Raw genomic sequence first — 21603 nt, 5'->3', positions numbered from 1 at the left:
ACCCAGGTGATGTCCAAACAGCCCTAGCACTGGGTCTAGCATTCAGAAAGGACTAGTTTACAAAGCAAAACAAGGTCTCTGTGAGAGGGACGAGGGGGTGGGTCTTGGGGGCGGCGGGTGGGGAGATGGGAGGAGTGGGGGTGCTGCCATCCTTTCAGGGGGTGGGGTGGGTGCTGGGTGCCCCTCTCCCTCCACCCTGAGCCTGACGCCCCACCCAGCTCTCCTACACACTGATGTAAAAATAATTCAAGGTGATTTCTGGGCTGTGCATACATATTTTTGAAATACGCAGGATGAAGTAACTGACAATTGCTGGAATCCTTTCAATGCCTTCCGGGGGCCCCCTCGGGCCTCCCCTACACCAGCTGCATCAGCTGCCGGGAGGCTGCAGGTGGCGGGGATGGGCTCTGGGCACAACAGGGGAACAAAGTCTGGGAAACATGCAGGACCAGCTCATGGAGGTGCGAAGGCTGAGGGCAGGTCCCTGGGACTGCAGGAAGCCAGCTGTCACCCGACTGTCAGAGGGGACACCCCCTCTTCCTCCCACTGGGGCCAGAGGAGGCTCCCATTCATGACTGGCACTGCCGTGGCATCACCCTTCAGCCAGAGGAAGGCACTGAGGCTCGGAGCAGTCACGGTCAGTGGTGGGAGGCAGGGTGGGGGCTCAGTCCCCCAGCCAAGGCCACCGAAGACGTCTGGGGGGTGGACAGAGCTACTGATGCAGGGAGAAGAGAGAGTCAGGGAGATCACACCATCGTGGCTCAGTTAATGGCCTCCCGGCTGGTCTCCCCATGTCCCCCAGAGCCCCACGGTCTATACTCTGTGCCACAGCCAGAGCAATCCTGTTAAGTCATGCGTCACCTCTCCCAGACTCTCCATGGCTCCCACCTCCCTCAGAGAAGGGTTTGCGAAGCTCTAACTGCCCTGGCTCCCCTCCCTCCCTGATCACTCCCCCATTCTACTGCTTACTCCTTTCTAGACTGACTGCCTTCCTCGCCACGTCTCCATCACCCGCCATACTCCTGCTTGGGACCTTCACACCCATTATTCCTCTGCCTGGAATATTCTCATGTTCATTCAGGTCTCAATTCAAATGTCACCTGCTCAGAGCAGAGATCTCTGACCCCGTCAATCATCATCTCCCATCATAATACTGCACTTTCCTACCTGTAGCACTTGCCACCTCCTAACATTATATTTGGAATCTACTTGTTTCCTGTGTCCCTAGAAGGTGAACTCTGTGATGGCAGGACTTTGTTTTGTTCCCTGCTGTGTCTTCAGGCCTTACACAGGGCCTGGCATTTCCTGAATAAACTAATGAAAGCAGACACTAACAGAGAGATGGAGGTGGACATGATGGATAATCAATGGATGGATGGATGGATGGATGGATGGAAGGATGGATGGATGAGTTGATGGATGGATGGATGGACAAGAGAGAGAATGGATGGATCAACGGGAGAATGGATGGACAGAAGAACTGATGGACAAATGGATAGAAGGATGGATAAAAAGATGGGTGGGTGAAAGAATGGATAAATCAATGGAAAGAAGAAAAGCAGAAAGATGGAAGGAAAAATGGATGGATGGATGGATGGATAGACTGACAGATGGAAACACAGAGAGGAAAACAAACACAAAGTCAGTGCAAGATGTGCATGTGACTGCCTAAAACAACTAGAGCCTATGGTGTGAGCCTGGCTCACAGCCCCCCTTGGGGGGTTCCCAGAGCCCTAAGGCCTCAGCCCCCTCAAGAAGTGACGCAGAGGAACATGGCAGGTGGGGGACCGGCCCCAGGCTTTATTGAGCAGATTCCGGGGAAGGGGGGACAAGCACACCATCACCCTGGCCCTGGAGCCTCCTCTTCTTGCCTCTGCTGCCCCCCAGGGCGGGTCTGGGCCACTGGGGCCTGGGTGCCCTTCAGCTGCTGAGGAAGCAGCCCCGCTTGTGCCACTTCTGGTCCCGGATGCGGCGCACGGACTGCAGCTGCGGCTGGTTAGCGTCCCACTCGTTCCAGTGGCGGTACTCGCCCCGCTCGAACACGTACTGGCGCCCGCGGTAGCCCGGGAACTCATAGCCGACCCACCTGCCGGGGACCAAGGTCGGGGTGAGGACGGACGGCCCCCGCCTCCAGCCCCACCGAGCCTCTTAAAGCCGGCATGGGACCACCCTCTCCGCCTGCCTGAATTCCTCCCTGGCTCCCCAGGGCCCTCGGGAGAATTCAAACTCCCTACGCTGCTCCTTCACTAACCGTCTCCAGCCTCGTCCCTCAACCTTCTTTCTTCACACCCCATGCTCTAACCTCGCTTGCTCTACCTTCCTTGAAGTGGAGTGTCTCTGAGCCGTCACACGTCCTGTCCTTCTGCCCGGTGTCCCTCTCCCCTTTCATTCATATTCTTTACATCCTAGTTTGTGTGTCTCCTCCCCCAGGACTGAATCTGGGGGATTCAGATTCTGGCTGACGCCCCCAGGCAGAATCGAGTTGGCATTCCCCGGTGGGGACTCCCAGAGCTCCCGCGTGTCCCGTGTGTCCCCCATCACAGTCCTGGTCTCAGTGAATTGTGAATACCTGTCAATTGTGGATACCTGTCTCCTTGTGTGTCTCCCTAGCAGACTAAGATTCTTGAGGCTGTGTAATGCTTGTTGCCCCATATGCTGCACGTGGAAATGCTCAGTAAAAAGTTGTTGAATAAATTATTATCAGGGAGAGGCGGCACCTTTCAAGGCTCAAGCCCAGACCTCAAGCCCATAGGGTGAGATGCAGTCACTGACAAAGAGAAGGAGATCTTAAGGTTGCATTAACAGAGCTAGTAAGCCTAGAAGGAAGGAGGTGATGCACTATGTACTCTCCTATGTGCTAGTCAGGCCATACCTAGAGAATCACTATGTCACTTCTTACCTTGGCAAAGACCAAGATTATGAAAAGAAAAAAAAAAAAAAAACCCAACCCTGAGAATTAGTTCAAGGGTCTGGGGATGTTTCAAAAAGGAGCAAATATTTAGACAGGGACAGGTAGGAGGAACAGATTCACTTGATTAAAAAATAAAGATAAGGGACGCCTGGGTGGCTCAGCAGTTGAGGGTCCGCCTTTGGCTCAGGCCATGATCCCAGGATCCTGGGATCGAGTCCCACATCGGGCTTCTCTTGCAGAGCCTGCTTCTCCCTCTGCCTGTGTCTCTGCCTCTCCCTCTGCCTATCTCTGTGTGTCTCTCATGAATAAATCAATAAAGTCTTTAAAAAAGAAAATAAAGATAAAACCTCCTACAAGTCAAAGCTTGCTGGAAATCCAACGGGACAGGAATGTGAGCAGTTAGGCATTTGCAGCCCGGGGCTCTGGAGTGGGGCTGTGAACCAGGGTCATGCGGGGCAGCAAGCACAGTGAATGGAGATTGTATCTGGGGCGAGGCGGCGCAGGGGCAGGAGTGGGGGCTGGGTCCCTTACGTCCCGTTGACGGCCCGGATGCTCGCCACGCGGTCCTGGAAGCCGTGCGCCCAGAGGCTGGGCACGTCGTCGTCCACTATCTCCATCTTGCGGCCGCTGAAGGCTGGGTTCTCGAACAGGTGCAGCTTGTGATCTGGGCCATCCTGGGGGAGGGGGGGGTTATCACGGGGTGAGCTGGCTGCTCCCAGGCTCGGAGCAGGGGCGCTGAGGTGCCGAGAGGCTCCAGGGCCACGGGGTCACGCCCACCCCCAAGCCCACGGCCCCAGGGAAGGCAGTCCCCAGAGGCCTGCGGGAGGGACGGCGCTAGGGCGGGTCCTTAGGAATCTTAGAGCCCCCGGAGCCAGGAAACCGCCAGGGGCCCTTATCAGCTCTTGGGAAACTCCACCATTTAGCAGATTGGGAAACCGAGGCACAGAGAGGCGGGAAGGAGATAAACATGAGTAACGTAGGAGGAGTCCCTCCTTACTAAGCCAGGTTCTGACATGGTCTTAGCTTTCCTCCCGCAGTCCTGCAAGCAGGCAGCAGGTGCTGTGACAAGGAGGAAGGGCTGGGGCAGCCACCGAGCGAGGGGTAAGCTGGTGGGGCAGCAGAGTGACATTTGAAAGTGTCACTGTGGGATACTGAGCCGAGACCGGGTCACGAGGCTCCTGATTTACACAGGGCTCCCCAGGGAAGTGTCAGTGCCGTGCTGGTGAAGTCAAGATGTGCATCCTGCTGTCCCGATCCCCAGCCCAGTGACAATTCCAGAGCCACCTGCCTCCGGTCGCATGCGATCATTTAGGTCAGAGATGACGGAGGCAGGGACCCTGGCCCGCCAGCTCCCAGCATGTCCTGCTTCTCGGAGCTCCCCGGAGCGCCAGGGGCGGTACTTACGATGTGCAGAGGCCGGAGGGACAGGAGGCTGTCACTGTGGTGGCTGTTGGACCAGGCATCCCAGCGAGGGTAATCGCCCTTCTCCAGGACAAACTGCTCCCCGCGGAAGGCTCTGCGCTCGAACGCCAGCCACCTGTGGGAGGCAACAGGCCCGGGTCGCCACCGCTGCTTCTGAGGGAGGACCCGTGTCTAGTGAGGGGAGGGCCTCCAAGCTGCTGACCTTTGGCCTTGAACCCTCCCTCCAACCCTACCACGGATCCCTGGTCCAAGTATTTAAGGAGCTCCTAGAACATACTGGAAGCTGAGACTCTGAGCCAGAAAATCATCCTGGGAGACAGTATGAAGTCTATTTTATGCGCAGTGGCCCCTGTGTAGGTGCTCAGGAAAGGCCTTAGTACGATGTCCGGCACACAGTAGGTAATCCGAAGACAGTTCCTCTCCCTCCTCCTCATCCTCGTTATTATTATATTGCTATTATTTATGTGTATCTTTCTATTCATTTTCGCAAAAACTCCATCTGAAGCGCACGCCACTGTTATTCCCATTTGACAGATGGGAAAACTGAGGCCAGAGATGGGAAGGGAGTTGCTTAAGGCCCCACTGCAGATCCAGAACCGGGACCGGGACCTCCTGATTCTCAGAAAGCTCAGGGCTGTGAGGAGGGGGCTGGGGGTGCAGGTACTCACGGCCCAGACTCCACCTGGATGGAGCCCACCTTCTCCAGCAGGCTCTCTGTCAGGTTGGGGCACTCAGCCGAGAGCTCGCACCGCTTGCCCTGGAAGTTCTCCATTTCGTACACGATCACCTGAAAGGGCCGCGTCCTGAGCATCCCACGGGGTCGGGGTCGCGCTCCCAGCCCCAGCCCCAGCCCCAGCCCCAGCCCCAGCCCCCACCGCCCGCGCCGTCCTCTCCTCCTTGGGGCGCTGCGGGGCAGGTACCCGCACGGCCACAGCCAGCCTCGGCCTCGGGCTTGCACTGCCCCGTCGTGGCCACGGAGGGAACGCCTCCGGGAACGTCCAAACAGGGATTGCGAGTACCTGGCAGGAACCGGGCCGAGCTGAGGAGCGAAGCGACCCACGGGAGGGAAATGAAGCCGCTTATGGCCAGGAGGGAACGTGGGCCCCGTGTTAAACTTTTCAAGAGAGGCCAGAAATCTATATTTCCCTTAATGTGAAATGTCCGTGTGCCTGACGGAGGGTAACACCAGTTTGCAGCCTCTGGATTGACCTTCACCTGACCCAGGCCCAGAGAGGAAGAGGCTGCCAAGGAGGAGGAGGGCTGGGGCGCCTGGGTGGCTCCCGGGTCCGGGATCGAGTCCCACATCAAGTCCCCACAGGGAGCCTGCTTCTCCCTCTGCCTGTGTCTCTGCCTCTCTCTCTGTCTCTCATGAATAAATGTAAAATTTTAAAAAAATAAAAGGAAGAGAAGGGCTTTGCCTCTCTTCTCCACCTAGAAGCACAAACTGTCTTTGTAGAAGGTCCCTGGGGTATATATGTTCTGGTCATTTTATAGAAAGCTCAGAAAGCCTAAGCCACTTGTCCCAGGCTGCACAGCAAATTAGGCAGAGGCACCAGGATTCAGTAAGTCAGCTGGCTCTTTTCTCACCATGGTGTGCACAGGGCAAGGCCCACAGGTGCCAGGGGAACCGGGAAGGACTGGCAGTGGCATCCACCTTCTTGGTGGGCAGCTGCCCCTGGGGCTTTGCAAAGGCCTTTAGAAGGCCCTAGACCAACCCTGTGCTCCCACCAATCAGGCCCAGGGCCAGGCAGGCCTCGCTTCTCTTTCACTCTCCTTAATGCCACCAGCATGTCCACAGAAATGCTCCTGCCCACAGTAATCCCTTCAGTCAATCCATCCTCAGACCCTCTCTCAGATTAAAGCCCCCAAGGACAGCTCAGAGAGGGAAGAGCCAACAAATCCCAGCTGTTGGAATCCTCCTTAGCACCAGCTCTGGGGCCTGAGACAGTGAGCACTGTTCCCATTTTCCAGATGGGGCTGGTGAGGCCCAGAGAAGCCAGGGAAGTGGACTGAGGTCAGGCAGGAGGGTCAGCACCATGTCTCCTGAAACCCCCTGGCCTCTGTGCCCCACTGAGACGGGCTGCGTTTGTGTGACCAGTTCTATTCTGCAGGTGAGGACACAAAAGAGAGAAGATGCAGTAAAATCGTGGTGAGTGAGGTGTCTTTCCTGGCCCCCAGTGGCCGGAAGGGCCGCTGCTCCTTTCTGGAGGGGGGCTGCCTGGCAGGGGAAGCTGGCCCTGAAACCCAAGAGCAGCCCCAGGCCCTCAGCCCCCGGGACCCCTCCCTGCCCCGTACCTTGTAGCTGCCCCCTAGGCCTCCATGGCTCTTGCCAGCTGCAGCCTGCTCCGGAGCTCCGTGCTGTTCAGCCATCTCCCCAGGAACACCTCTGGCTTCAACCAAAGGAAAACGAGTCACCAGGTCCACCCGGGCCAAACCAGGTGTCGATGTCATTGAAGTCAAGGATGAGCTACAGAGCCTTGCTGCCTATGGGACGTGGTTATCGCTCACTGCATTCGGTCTTTCAGTCATTCAACAAACATCCACTGAGCACCTGTCATGGGCCACAAGGACTGGGACAGTCATAGGATCAGGATCCCTGTTTTTTAGGGGGAAACTCTGAGGCCCAGTGAAGTGAAGCCACTTCCCTAAGGCACGCAGTGAGGTGGTGGCCAGGATTGGGCCTGGCTCCAAAGCACATGCCCTCCTCCTACACTCAACTGCTTCCCCACACAGGGTTCTTCAAGCTCTGTGTGGACACACCAGCTCTGGACCCTGGCCAGAGGGTGGGCTTCGGAGGTCCCTCTCTGCAGGGATCTCTCCCACCTCTGAGCTCTGAGCTATTATCTTTTGTCCACCAGAGATTCCACGAGCACCTGCACGGTGCCTGGCCTGGCGCTGGGTGACGGGATGAGCGGGAGACCACAGACTGGTGAGAGATGGACAGACAGACAGACGTCTAGAGAATGCAGGATGTGGGACTGGGTGCTGGGACACCTGCTGCAGCCCAGTTTCCATACATTCAGTTACTCATTCCACATGCATTTATGGATCTCCTACTGTGTACCAGCCACTTAAGAGACACAGACACAGAGAGACAGTTCCCCTTCATCCCTGTGGGGACCGTGACACACAGCACAGCCCCGAGATAGTCACAATGAGGTCATCATGGGAGGATCCTCATGATCCCTGTGAAACACAGACACACGGGACTGTTCTCCAGTTTATCAGCACACGCACACGGATGCACGTGCACACACTCAAGCTCCTGTGATCCTTGTACACAGTCACATCCCACCCACTGAACACGACGGCCTCCCCCTCTTTCTCTCTCTCTCTCTCTCTCTCTCTCTCTCTCTCACACACACACACACACACACACACCCCATGCCCACTTTAGACATCCACGGTGGTCCACAAGGCACACACATCGCCACCCCACAGCCGCTGCTCCCCACCACGGCCCAGGCACAGCTGCATGGCCCGTATGCTCTGGCCACAGGCCTAGTGATGCAAAGCCCTCAGGTTGCCCATCCTGCCTACACCCGGCCTCAGCAGGACATACGGCCTGGTCCGGCTCACGGAGACTCTCAGCATCCTTGGCAGCCCCACCCCCAGATTTGCTCACGCCCCTTCCTCAGCCGTGCTTGGTCTTTGGGCCCCCCCTCCCCAAAGCACATGCCCAGGGGCTCAGCCCTGGCCACCTCCCTCTGTCAGCAGTTGGGCTTGGCAGCTGTATCGGGTCCTCCCTCTTGGCTCCAGGCCTTGGGTGAATCCCCGGTTTGTGCAGGGGCCAGCCGTGCCTGCCCCTCGGAGATTCCCAAAGGTCTGGACCAGCCGGGGTAGCTCTCGCCTCCCTGCCCCTGCCCGTCCCAGAATGGACCTGCTGCTGTAGTCTCAGGAAGAAGAGAGGGGCCAGCACCGGCTGCGGACTCAGTCCACCTTTGCTCGGGGTGTCCTATTTATGGGCGCTTTTCGACAGCCCAGCACATCCCGGCCTGCTGAGGCAGCGCCCTGTCCACCCGATTCTGCTCAGGCCACTGCACTCCAATAGCAGGTCCAGGGAGGCCCCAGTGCCGTGTGCTCCGCCTTGGCCCCTGATGGCTTCCGGGGGCAGACAGACCTCATCAGCTTTGTGGGAAGCCTGATAGCGCCGGGGGGCAGGGGAGCATCAGGGTGTGAGCTCTTCAGTGCCCCCCAACTCCCTTTCTTTGGCTTTCTAGAGCCATCACCTTCCTATTTGGGTGACACCAGCTCTTAAATCGAGGGGCCCCAGATCACTGTTTTCCTATGTGCTATATGGCCTAAATTTTAAGTCAGATCACCCTAAATATAACCCCCAAATTGGGTTTCCATGGGATGTGCTAACAGACCCAATAAAGATTGATTTTCTTTATGTAGAAGGCATATGCAACTCACACTACCATTTATTGAAGACCCACTGTGTGCAAGGCACTGTGCCAGCTTCATGAACATTATTTCACCCTCACTCAGCCCTCTTTATTTTTTTTTAAAGATTTTTATTTATTTATTTATTTTTAAGATTTTTATTTTATTTATTCATGAGAGACACAGAGAGAGGCAGAGACACAGGCAGAGGGAAAAGCAGGCTCCATGCAGGGAGCCCGATGTGGGACTCGATCCCGGGTCTCCAGGATCACGCCCTGGGCTGAAGGCGGTGCTAAACAGCTGAGCCACCTGGGCTGCCCCACACAGCCCTCTTTAGGGAATGAACTATGATCCCCCACTTTTATGAGTGGCTCAGAAATTGACTTCAGAGAGGTGAGGTCCCTTACCCAAAGTGACACAGCAGGGAGAAGGAGGAGGGGGTGGCCTGCCGCAGGCACCAGATCTTAGCCTCAATAGAAATAAAGGTGATCATGACAGTCACCTTATCTATGATCCCCCCTCAAAAAAAAACAAACAAACCTAAACACACAGAAACCAAAAAACAAACCCAAACCAAAAACCTAGGCCCATGCATTTTTAAATTATAATTAAATATTATTGGAAGACTAAAATGAAGAGAGGGCCAAGGAGTGAATGGTTACGAAACAGGACTTGGTTTTATTATTTTTGGCTAAAATCCTCCAGTCAGCCTAAAACCCGGTTACCCTGCACCCCTGGAGATGGCGGTGGGACACTGTGTGTGGCTGCTGGCCTCTGAAAGCAGGTGGACCTGTGTGACCCTGGGTGAGTCGCTGGAGGTCAGAGCAACACCTGTACATGGAGAGATCATGTAACAAAGTGCCTGCTTCCATTCACTGAGGATCTGGCCCGCTATTGACGGTTCAAACCAATGGACAACCTCCAGCTGGTGACCATGAACAGCGTTGGATACGACCCCATTACTTGGGACGTGGCCACCACATGCTAGGGATCTACGGGGGAAGAAAGAGGTGGCGTGACTTCCTTCCATCAGATCCTTTAGGATCCTGAGGACCTATTGTATCCCCAGGACCTTTGCATTGCCATGTTTCCTTAGTCTAGAGTTCTCAGATCAGCACTATTGCCATCTGAGGCCGGTTAACTCTTGGTGGTGGGGAAGCCGTTCTGTGCACTGCGGGATATTGAGCAGCATCCTTGGTCTCTACCCATTAGATGCCAGTAGCATCTTCCTTCCCTCTCTGTAATAACTGAAAATGTCTTCCGTCATGGCCAGATGTCATGGGGTGGCAAGCGGGGCACAATCCACCTAGTTGAGTTGAGAACTAGTGCCTTAAATCTTGCTAACATCACTATCACACCCCCATTTTGGAGCTCCGATGCTCAGTGATATCCCACAGCCGGGAGGCGGCAGGGCGAGGATTCAAGCCCACGTTGAATGGAAATCCTGCTTTGTCTCTATGGGTCCCCTCTCCCGGGACCCCAGCTCCCCGCTTCCCGCCACGTGGCCCCCAGCTCAGCACAGACAACAGACCGACTCAGCTGGTGACGGGCGTGCATGCATGGGAGAGCCCATTCATCCACACACTGACACACCAAGTTCTCCAGTGCAACTTGCATCGAAGCTTTATTTGCTATTTTCATGGTCTGAATGCAACGTCTTTGTACATGCAAAGGTCATCCTGTTTGACGGCAGTTGACCAGATTCCCGACTGTTCTGCGCATATGAAACCTCTTTACAGTTACAAAATATAAAAGCACTTGTAGATAGCCAATACTCTGTGAGGTCCAGGAAGCCCCATTTGTTTTAACATTAAAAATATAGGTTTTTCTCGATGAATTCTCAGTCACGTGATTAGAGATTCTTTCTGGGATTGGATAAAGTGCCTGTCGTCCACCTTCTGTTCAGAACCCCCTAGAGCTTGTGAATTGATAAGGCAATTGCAAGAACGCCAGCAGGTGTAACTTCCTTACACACAGGACTCGAATTTCTTTTCTACCATGATTCAAATATCTCAGGAAGGGACCCAGAAGAAAGGCTAGGAAAATATATATATTTATATGTATTTCCACTCCCCCCAATTTACAAAGTGTTTTGAGGATCAGAATCATCTGGGAAGTGCATCACTTCTAGGATATTGGTATGACTTAGGAAACGACACAGTACAAAATATCTCCCATAACACAATATATTACTTTTGCGAGCCCCCTATTTACAGGATCTATAAGGCTATGTGGAATGAGACCAGTAAAAAAGCTCAAATTGTTCCTTAGACAACGGCATGATTTTTTGTTTGTTTGTTATGCAGGTGTGACACCACTGGAGATTGTCAAAAAAAAAAATCAAAGGGCCAGTCTGATTCATGGAGGGACATCTTAGGGCACCAGGTTAGAGGGGGACTATTTAAGGAGATTTGGGGGTGTGGGAGAGACTGATTGATTTTCAGGGTTAACTTGCCAGGAACCTCAGGCTGACTTTCTAGGACAGATTTCTGCACCCCTTCCTGCAGGAACCAATCCAAACAAAAGAAAGTAAATTCTAGAGGGGTGGGGTGGTGGGAGCTAAAGGAGAGAGACTGGCAAAGACCCAGCTCACTCCAGCCGACTGACTTTCTAAGTGGCTCTACGTTTCCAGAACATCAGTTTGCCCCAAATCCCAACAGGGTTGACTAGTAGCAGCTTCTCAGCAGAGCCCAGATCCACGGCTCCCTAGGTGGCTATAGCCCCAGGAGGATTCCCTTCCAGATGTGGAGTGGGTCCTGCCTGCTTCAGGTGGTCCCCTCCTTGTCAACACTGTCCCTCTTACCCCGTAGAATCATGATGCCATGGGGGTTTTGCTTCCACGTTTTAACATGTGGTAGAGGAAGAAAGGCACAATTGAGGCTGTAGGAGGTTTCTCCATTACTGTAGTGACTTGCCATGGCGTAAATTAGCGGGGAGGGTGTCTCCCATTGGACAGAGCTTTTCTCCTGCCTCTACATCTCCCCTCGGGCCCACCTTGAAACGCTAGTTACACAAAGGGCTAAGTAACCTCACTTCCTGTACTAAGGGAGGCGACTGAGACTGTGGGGGAGGGGGGAGAACCACAGGGACTGAGGGAGAGAAACAAACTGGTGAGGGAGGGGCAGGCTTGACAACGTTCTCCTTGGGACATTGTCTTCCACAGAGGCCCAAGTCACCATTGCCAAAACATTTAGTTTTGGAGGTGATCTGACCATGTGCCTGTGGATTTTCAGCTTTGTGATTATGCCTGGCTCCTGGGGCAGTCTGGGGGCATCATGATGAAAAATGTGCAAGTGTAAATGGACAAGGCAGCCACCAGCACCAGGTGCAAGCAGCTGAGCTGTTCGTTGGGGAGAGCATGCCAATGGTTTCCCCCACTCTGCTGCACAGCCTCTAAGCTCTGGGATCCCTGGCCTGTGCCTATTGCTATGCTCTCTCCTTAGCAATACCTAGAGCTGGCCTCACTTTCCTGCACACACAGAGGTGAATACATTTGTCTGAAAGCATAGGACTTGGCTTGTCCCCTGGAAAACTTCCCAATCTGATGGTCCTTTTCCCGAATCCTCGGTAACCTGAGGCTGTCAGGTCAATGTCACTCAAAACCCCCAACCTGAAACAATGCTGAAGCTTCAGTTTTGCCAGAATTTCTCTGGTGGCACCAAGGAATTCTCTACAACACTGATTTTTGAGGCCTTGCCATGGGATTTCATAGGCTAAAGGCCTCTGTTTCATCAGGCAAGGGACCATGAAGAAGGGGATCTGTGGTGGGGGAAAAAGATACAGACTTATCAAAAGACCAGCTGTCAAAATGCTGATGTGCAAAGGGTGTGTGTGTGTCTGTGTGTGTCTGTGTGTGTGCGTGCGTGTTTGTGTGTCTGTAGACAGACAGATTGTACATACATAGGGATTTGCATTCTGTGTAAGACTCTCATTTAAGGAGAGCCAAAGACCCCCAGGAAGGTGCCTGGATGAGGGCAGGTGATTTGATTGCATACAAACGATTAAGGCATATTAAGTTAGTTTAAAAAGAGGCTCCAGGCAAACTCAAGAAACTAGCATATAACCACTCGCTTAATGCCAAAGAGTTCACTCAGCTTAGGAAGAGGGGAAAACCAATGATATGCTTGCCCAGTCATCTGCAGAAGTTCCAAGCACCAGTCACTTCTAACTTCCTTGCACTGAGCGTAGTGGGACCCAGAGGTCAAGGGGAGCCTGTGTGGAGAGGGTGGCTCCTGACCCACTGTGATGTCTGCTCTGCAGGAAGAGGTGAGGCTGTTCTCCTCAATCCCAAGAGGATGGACTTTGAATGTCCTAATCACCAAGGAATTAAAGGATATTTATTTCCAATCAAGGTGTGGGAGGTTAGGCAAAAGATCTCCAGGTTAATCTCATGTTCAAGTGTTCTTTCGTGTTGAGTATATTTGGGCTAAGACACATCTCATTAAGGATTGGAGAGTTCTGCATGGTGAGTATCTATAATCTCATTGAACACAGCAGGTCAATTTCTACTGACCAGGATGGTACCAAGGGGCCCTTCCCACCTGAAGGAAAGACAGACAGACAGAAAGAGTCAGGGTCAGAGCATGAGTGCCTTTAAAGGGGACTTACTGACCTGGAAAGCCATTGCATGAAAATTGTTTTAAAACATTAACCAGATCTAGGGACACCTGGGTGGGCTCAGTCAGTTAGGCATTTGACTCTTGATCTTAGCTCAGGTCTTGATCTCAGGGTTGTGAGTTGAAGCCCTGTGCTAGCTAGGCTCCACACTGGGCATGGAGCCTACTTAAGAAGGAAAAGGAAAGAAAAGAAAAATCACCCAAAGATGCAGTTCTTAGAGGAATTGTATCTCCACCCAAAGGCCACAGAGAACTGATTGACCACTAACTCGGAGAACAAAAAGAACACAAACTATTATCAAGTAGGCCAAATCTCTAGACACAGATGCATGAGGCTTCCAGATGGAAAAGGCTGGGTGGGTGACAGGATCTACAACCGCACAACTGCCCATCGGTAGCCGAAGTTCAGCTAACCTGACAGGGAAGGGGGCAGGGCTTCAGCTGAACCTGGAAAAACAGGATTGACCTGTACCCCTGACCCCCACTCCCAAGAGAAGGAAGAGATGGTCAAAGGTGATAAGGGAGGAAGAAGAGATGGGGAGACAAATGGAGACTCCTGAAGACATGGCCAGGGAGAAGGAAGGGATGTTTTGACACCATTTGCAAATGGATTTATCAAGAAAGATTTTCATGTCTTGGGAAGTCAATGGGTGGGTATGCAGCGAGGCCCATCCCTTCCATATCTAGCCTTAGGAAACTCAGCCCAGGGGCCCCTCAGCAGTCACAGGGGGTCCAATGAACTGCCCAAGCATCTTTCTCAGCAATGGGCATCTCCCAGAGAAGGTTGGCACAAAGTTTATGGCAACTCCAGGCATGGCAGGTGGCCAGTCAAGAATATCTGGGGTGTTTGCTGGATCCTTGGGTTTCACAGGTGAAGGAGGCTGGTGTTGAGGATTTCCAAAAAGAAAGACCATGTAGAGAGTGCCTACAACCCCCAGAGGTCTTAGATATTCCTGGGAATGAGCTTAGGGTTAGCAAGAAAGAAAAAAGGCAAGGCAAATCCTACACTTTGTCACCTAGCATCCAGTACTTCTGTCCAGAGAAGGATTTCAGCAAGACCTCCCTTCCTACATTTGGACCTCGAGGGAGCACTCAATTGGGTGGGGTTGGCAGGGGGTGGGGCGGGGAAGTGGTAGAAGGAAGAGGTGAGAAGAAGCAGAAGAACCCCCCATTCATCCATTTGTTCCAATCTGGAATGACTCTTCCATGCTGGCAACTCCGGTGGTGTTCAAAAAAGACTGGAGAAAAAAATTCTCAGGGCGGGTCTGATGTTTGAGTGGAAAAGGCACCACATTTGGGCTGCAGTTTATGAACCCTTGAGGCCAAGGGACAAAGGTCACTCCACAGAAACCAGAGCTCAAATGAAGAGAAACCAAGAAAAACATATATACACACAAAGATGACAATTGGAGTTTTTGTTAAAAGCATGGATGGGGTAAGATAACCTGAGATGATTGGATACTTCAAGCAAATTATTCATACATCTTTCCTTCTGCTCTTTAACGTAAAAAACATACATACATATCAAATTTCAAAGAAAATTGGCTGAATTATTGCTTTAACGCCTTCTAAAGCAAGTAAAAGTGATAGATAATGAACAAGTCAACTATGCACACAGCCCCATTGTAAGGATAAATATACTTGAAATGAGGGTGGTATGTTTACAAAAAATTGGAACTGCTGATTCTTTGAGAGGGAGGGAGATGGAACTCACCAAAAAAGCAATCAAAACCCAACCCAATAACTGCTGCCCTGGACCACAATTACAGCAGGAAACAGAGTTTCTTCTTCCTTGGAAATATGCTTTTGAAAGAGACTTGCCCTGGAGAAAGAGGTGCTTTCACAATACAGGTGTTTTCCTGGAACCCAGGGAGATGGTCCAGCCTCAAACTGATGTTCCTGGAGTGATGTCTAAAGTAGGCAGAAACACACATTTTTACATTAAACACAAAACCACCAGCATGGACAATTCTGGGCAGCCTGGCTTTGTTCTCAGCTTGAAGTGCTGTCTGGGGAGACGTGCAAGTGCTTGAGGAGGGTGGGTCTTCCCGCCCTGATCCGGGGAGAGTCTGCAGAGGGGCAGGAGGCGCTGGATAGTGTTCTCCACCCAACTGGAAGGGCCCAGGTCGGTAACCATGTGCAGGGAGGAATGACATCAGCGTGGCCTCATCTTCGGGTTCTGACAGTTAAGGCTTCTGTTCATTAGACGTGGCAGTGTCCCCTGTCTGGAGAGGAAGGGACAGTCCTGGTGTCAGCAAGGGGAACATGTGACCCTATGTGTCTCTGCCATCAAGCCTTTAAACCTTTTCTGGTATTCTCCAAGATGGCCATCCCCACAAGCCACAGGCCAGGAAAGATAACTTTTTTTTTCCTTCTTTTTAAAAAAAATTTAAAAAGATTTTTATTTATTTATTCATGAGAGAGACACAGAGAGAGGCAGAGACACAGGCAGAGGGAGAAGCAGGCTCCCTGTGGGGAGCCTGATGCGGGACTTGATCCCAGGACCCCGGGCTCGGGATCATGACCTGAGCCAAAGGCAGACACTCAATGCTCAACCATTGTGCCATCCAGGTGTCCTTTTTTCTTTAATTCCTTCTTACTCTTTCTTTCTTTCTTTCTTTCTTTCTTTCTTTCTTTCTTTCTTTCTTTCTTTCTTTCTTTCTTTCCTTCCTTCCTTCCTTCCTTCCTTCCTTCCTTCCTTCCTTCCTTCCTTCCTTCCTTCCTTTCTTTCTTTCTTTCGGAGTGGGGTGAGGACGGTGGGCAGGTGGAAGGTCAGGTTAGGACTCCAGCCTGTTTCCTCAGGTGTACTGCTGGAAGGTTAACTGAAATATTACATGTATAGCAGCTAAACACAAAATAAACACAGGGTCAGATTCCTTATCCCAAACCCTTGAGTGCAGATTTACCTGGGATTTAGAAATCGGGTGGGTGGGGGAGAGGTTATTATATACACATATATACACGCATATATGCATAAATATACATTATGTGACATATCTACAAACATACTATGTAACGCCCCCATAATATACCTGCAGTGTAAAGTACAGACATCCATGCAGGTCAGGTTTTGCCACTAAGGAGGACCTGAAAATGCTTTGTTGTGTTTTCTGGGTAAAGCGCTGGTGGGTCTCCTGTGCTACTCACATCAGAGCCAACTTTTTACGGAGCAGGAAGCGAGTGCTCTTACACCTAGGACTGACCACCAGCACTTTAGTGCATCCTCAGTGAGCTCCGGGGACCACTTGGTGACATGGGCGCTGTTACCCCTTTTTACTGAGAGCCTGAAGTTCGAGATGTGAAGTCATGTGGGACCTACACCAGGGCATATTTAATCATCTCACCTTTTAAATCTTTTTTGTTCAAAATAATTTTTAATTATACAGGTGGTATATGAAGGTAAAAACTGGAGAGACGTTTCAGATTAGGCTAACCTCTGATGTCCTGCCTTTCCACTTTATAAACGGGTTTTGAGATGCCGTGAGAAGTGTGTGAGCCCAGAGCCTAGGTTATCTGGCTCCTCGACCAGGCTGTCCACCTGGGTTTTTTTTCCCCTAAGAGAACAGATCCTCACTGCTCCCTTTAGAGGAACCCAGGACACTTGCACCCATTTTCTCTTCTCTCTCCTAGAGTGCAACACCTCGAGACTCTAACCCTTTGACTCCCAGTCCAGGATCTCCACTCCTTGGACTGCAGGCTCTCCCCAGGTTCTCCACCACGCCCTCCCCTCATACCTGCTCAAGCTTGGTTCTCATACAGGCTTTGTCTCTTCTTGGATTTTAGCTCCTTTAACCACTGGGGAGAGGGCTCTTCCGACCTGAAACCACAAAGCCAGACACAGTCAAGTGTGTGCCAGACTTAGGACTCCTTGCAGGCAGGGCTGGGAGGAAGCTGACCCTGCACCCACAGCACCCAGGTGCTGCTGAGCTGGGCACGTACAGGCGGTGAAGGTACCTATGTTATTGTGATTGATGAGCAAGATACAGGAATTAAACAAAGCACCCAACATCAAGGAATGGTAAGTAAATCACCATTCTATGAAATAATGGCAGCTGTGAAGTCACGTTGACACAAGAATTTATTTCCGTCTATCCATTTGTCACCCAGGCACGTCTCCATCCTTATTGCTCTCTACCCATGTAAATGCCTGTGATGGTCAATTGTATGTGTCAACTTGGCTAGGCCACGGCACCTAGATATTTGGCTAAACATTATTCTAGATGGTGCTGTGAAGGTATTTTTTAAGGTGAAATTAATATTTTAATCAGTAGACTTTGAGTAAAGCAGATTACCCTCGGTATTATGGGTGGGCCTCATCTAATCAGTTGAAGACCTTAATAGGAAAAGACTGACCTCCCCAGAAGAAGAGAGAATTTTGATAAAAGACTGCTTTTGTGACTCAAACTACAAGACTGGTTCTTCCTTGAGTCTCTAGCCTAACAGCCTGCCATGCAGATTTGGGACTTGGTGGTACCCATAATCATGTGAGCCAATTCCTTAAAATAAATTTCAATCTCTCTCTCTCTTTCGCTGTTTCTCAACATCTCTCTCTTTCTCTCCCTCCCTCTCTCTCTCTCCTCTTCCCTTCCTCCCTCCCCCTGCTCTGTTTGTGTACATGTATATATACATCCTATTGGTTCTGTTTCTTTGGAGAACACTGTCTAATGCAATACCCATAAGACACAGATAGATGCCTTATGTTCACCAAATAATGAAACATGATTGTTTGCGGGGGATGGGGGGTGGGTAAGATTTGTTTTAGCTTCTTTAAATTGAAGAACACACATCCAGAAAAGTACTCAAACCACTCAAACCTGTGACCTGTGCACACGTCAGTGAATTTTCTCAAAGTGAATACATTTGAGCAGCCACCATCTCAGTGGTGACACTTCTTTTTTATTTTTTACTTTCTTCATGTACTTTCCTGTATTCTCAGAATCGCTTGTAGTGAGAACACACCATTTTAACAAAAGCCATAAAGTCATCATTCTTTGAAAAAAAATATCATTTTTATGAAGATGTTTAATGGCTTTGGGAAAATGACCACATGAAATATGTAACAGAAAAGAAACTATGTATATATAATTGTAATCTCAACTACATTTTATTTTAAAGATTTTATTTATTTATTCATGAGAGATATACAGAGAGACAGGCAGAGACACAGGCAGAGGGAGAAGCAGGCTCCATGCAAGGAGCCCGACATGGGACTCGATCCCGGGACTCCAGGATCACGCCCTGGGCTGAAGGCAGGAGCTAAACTGCTGAGCCACCCAGGGATCCCCTCAACTACATTTTAAGACTTAAAATGACAGGAGAGATGCCCCAACGTCACACTGTGGTCTAGTATGGTGAGCATATACTAGTTTTATAATTAAACATAGCACTCACAAAATCTGACCTGTGTTGACCTCAGAGAAAGCTCCTGACCCCAAGGCCTGAGAGGTCTCAGGGAACTCGCTCATCTAGCTGGGGTGGGATGAGGAGTATGCAAGGAAGGAGAGGTCCTTTGGGCAGACAGGACTCTGGGGTCCCCCAGGCAAGTGTCACCTGATGGCAGAGGCACCAGACCAGGCCTCCAGAGGTGCTTTCGAGACCCTGGTCAGGGGGCTTCCCCAGCCCTGGAGAAATGCTGGAGCCTTCAGCTGACTCCAGAGCAGCCCTGCAATTCTGGTGTCTTCAGAGCACGAGAGACACCATCTCAACTGTGACCTTGTTTCTCTCTCAATCTCTTATCCTTTTCTTGCTACAACTCACTCTGTTCTCTGATTAAATGCACTGGCTATAGCTCTCCGTACTATTGGGACTCCAGACCTTTGCACGTGCTGTGACTTTAGCCTGGGACCTCCTCATGCTGCCTTTTTTTTTTTTTTTTTTTCTATCTTGACTCAATTCAGGAAATTCCTTCTCTTGGAAGCCTTTTTTCTGCATTTTTCTTCAAGTCTGGGTTAGGAGCCCTTCCTCTATCGTGGGGGTCAGATAAAGAGCCAGATAGTAAGTAGTTTTGACTTTGTGGGTCATGAGGTGTCTGCTAAAACTAGTCATCTCTTCAGCTGTAATGGAAGAACAGCCCTAGATGACACAGAGAGGAATGAGTGTGCTTGTGTGACAATAAAGCTTTATTTATAAAAACAGAGAGCGGGCTGAATTTGGCCTGTGGGCTATAGCTTGCTGCTCTATTGCAACACTTATAACATTACACTAGTGTGAATAATCGCTAACTTTTATGTGTTAAATTGTGATAAGAATCCCACTACCCTTTTTGGGGAAGGAGGGAGGAAATTGTGGGGAAGAGCCAGAGGCAGAGGGATAGAGAGAATCTTAGATAGGCTCTATGCCCAGTGCAGAGCCTGATGTGGGAGCTTGATCTCACAACCCTGAGATCATGACCTGAGCTGAAATCAAGAGTCAGACACTCAAGTGACTGACCCCCCCAGGCACTCCAGAATCCCACTATCCTGTAGTGAGCACGTCTGTAAGCCAGCACCAGGGCAAAGGGCTCTGCACACGCTTCCTCATTTCATCCTCATGATCGTTCTGGAAGGTTAGAATGATGAGCCAATCCATTTTACAGATAAGGAGACTGAGGCCCAAAGAGGCAAAGTGACTCCATGGCCATGAAGCTCCTAAGCCGCACTGCTGAGATGGAGCCTGGGTTGCGTGATGTGTGTGATTTTAGAGCTGTGCTCTGTAACCTCTACCCCCAGCTGCCTAAGCACCTGGTCTGGGAGCCCCCTGGGTGGGAGGAGGCAGGTGCTGTGCTGCGTTCATCTCTGTGTCATGCTGGCCCAGCCTGGGATAGGGCCAGTGGCTCTGTGCAGGGCAGCTGAATTCATGGATCTCATTCACCCTGGCTGTGCCCTTTTATCCATCTTCCCGGGTCTCTCTGATTCACCTGAGACAAAGGCCCTTCCCTAGAGGGCAAGAGGAGAGAGGATGCCTGTTTCCCAATCAGTCTGGAGAGGGCTGGACTAGGTCAGTAGTCTTCCCACAACACAGCTCTGGATTTCCACGTGGGGCGTGGAGGGAAGAGGGTAAATGAGAGGCCAGCCGGCGTGGAGGGAAGAGGGTAAATGAGAGGCCAGCCGGCCTGATTCCTGGTCCTCTTCCCCCACCATGGTGTGATTTTAGGTATCAGGCTGCCCAAAGTTTAACGTGAACAAAGTTCTGCTGCTAGAGGGGAAAATAATAGTTGAAAATCCCCTTGCATTCGGCTCTAAGACCCAGGCAAGCACTTCCCAGCATTGCATCCTGAGTCTGGGGGGGGGGGGGGGGCGCTGCTCATCCCTAGGACCCCTCACCTCTCGTCTTTCTCCATGCTGGAGGGCAGCACACGACTGCCCAGCTGGAAGGGGGACTTGGGGGTCTTGGGCTGGGGGGCCCAGCCTGGGGTATCGCTGGGACTGTCGACCTCTGGCCTCTTGTGCAGCTGAGCCTGGAGAGAGAAGAGAACCGAGTCTGTAACCACCTGTGGTCTGTGGAGGGGTCCCATCTGATGGCCCTCCAGCAACTGAATGGACCCAGGCAGGAAATCCCAGGGCAGGGGAGATGCTGTTTGACCTTGGAGGCTAAGAGAAATCAGAGGCCAAGCGTGTAGCCTCCGTGGCCACCCGTGGCCACGAGGATCAAAGAAGCACCACCAGAACCCCACACAATCATGTCATCCTCAATGGAAAAGCCACCACTTGTGTGTTCTCAGGACAGGATGTTCCCCAAGAACCCCGACATGGCGCTTACGGCCCCATCTTGCATATGACATTCAGCCCTGCTAAGCTCCTTGGTCCTGTGTCCACAGGAATGAAGTAAGGTTCTGAGTATTACTTTCCCAAAGGAAAAAGGCAACGGGTCTCCCCCTATTTTTGGAGGACATGGTTGGGGCTGGGATGACAGTATGGTGTGCATAGAGTTCCCTTGAGGCCCAGGGGGGTGCTGGTGGCAGGTGGCAGCTGTCTCCAAGGCGACGCGGGACGGCCCCCATGGCCATCACCCGCCTGAGGGCTCTGTGCACTAAGCACCCACCATTTGGACTCTACCGGGCCTAATACGTCTGATGCACATTAGCTTGAGTTAGAGGCTGGTTTTCCCCATTTTACAGAGGAGAAGCCTAACGGTGAAAGGTTGAGCAATCTTCAAGACCTGGGATTCACCCTCGGTCCCTCAAGAACGAGCCCGGCAGCGGCCTCCCCTGATTGTTCCCAACTGCTGAGCATTGCCCATGGCCGAGACTAACTGGAGCAGGTGTGGCTGCCACTAGGCTCGGGGAGCGCG

The 21603-nt window shown here is 51.7% G+C and overlaps 2 protein-coding genes across 7 annotated transcripts in view; both read right to left on the bottom strand.

Moving 5' to 3' along the window:
* Positions 1 to 1803: 1803 nt before the first annotated feature.
* Positions 1804 to 17113, bottom strand: CRYBB3 (crystallin beta B3). Its single transcript, XM_025474350.3, has 6 exons — positions 17070 to 17113; positions 6629 to 6723; positions 5002 to 5120; positions 4316 to 4448; positions 3443 to 3585; positions 1804 to 2086 (listed from the first exon to the last, which is right to left on the bottom strand). The coding sequence occupies exons 2-6, from the start codon at positions 6701 to 6703 to the stop codon at positions 1921 to 1923; spliced, it is 636 nt and encodes a 211-aa protein (XP_025330135.1). The 5' UTR covers positions 6704 to 6723; positions 17070 to 17113; the 3' UTR covers positions 1804 to 1920.
* KIAA1671 (KIAA1671 ortholog) overlaps positions 10317 to 21603 on the bottom strand; it is a 202050-nt gene continuing 190763 nt past the window's right edge. For all 6 annotated transcript variants that reach the window (XM_049102034.1, XM_049102032.1, XM_049102035.1 and 3 more), the window contains 3 exons: positions 20637 to 20770; positions 17070 to 17152; positions 10317 to 15560 (listed from right to left, as the gene is read on the bottom strand). In XM_049102034.1, coding sequence (XP_048957991.1) covers positions 17074 to 17152; positions 20637 to 20770 — 213 coding nt within the window. In that variant the 3' untranslated portion in view covers positions 10317 to 15560; positions 17070 to 17073. The remainder of the gene's footprint in view (positions 15561 to 17069; positions 17153 to 20636; positions 20771 to 21603) is intronic.

The sequence above is a fragment of the Canis lupus genome, chromosome 26, assembly GCF_003254725.2.
Source record: "Canis lupus dingo isolate Sandy chromosome 26, ASM325472v2, whole genome shotgun sequence".
In the NCBI taxonomy this organism is placed as follows: domain Eukaryota; kingdom Metazoa; phylum Chordata; class Mammalia; order Carnivora; family Canidae; genus Canis; species Canis lupus.
The sequence above is the reverse complement of the archived record's forward strand: the minus strand, read 5'-3'. Positions and strand labels throughout refer to the sequence as shown.

Bases quoted from the DNA above. Each gene is read 5' to 3' on its own strand.
- CRYBB3 (XM_025474350.3), bottom strand. From the start codon at position 6,703: ATGGCTGAACAGCACGGAGCTCCGGAGCAGGCTGCAGCTGGCAAGAGC. The intron at 5,121-6,628 runs GTACGGGGCAGG...CGGCCCTTTCAG, and splicing joins GCCTAGGGGGCAGCTACAAG to GTGATCGTGTACGAAATGGA. The intron at 2,087-3,442 runs GTAAGGGACCCA...GGTCCCCGGCAG, and splicing joins ATCCGGGCCGTCAACGGGAC to GTGGGTCGGCTATGAGTTCC.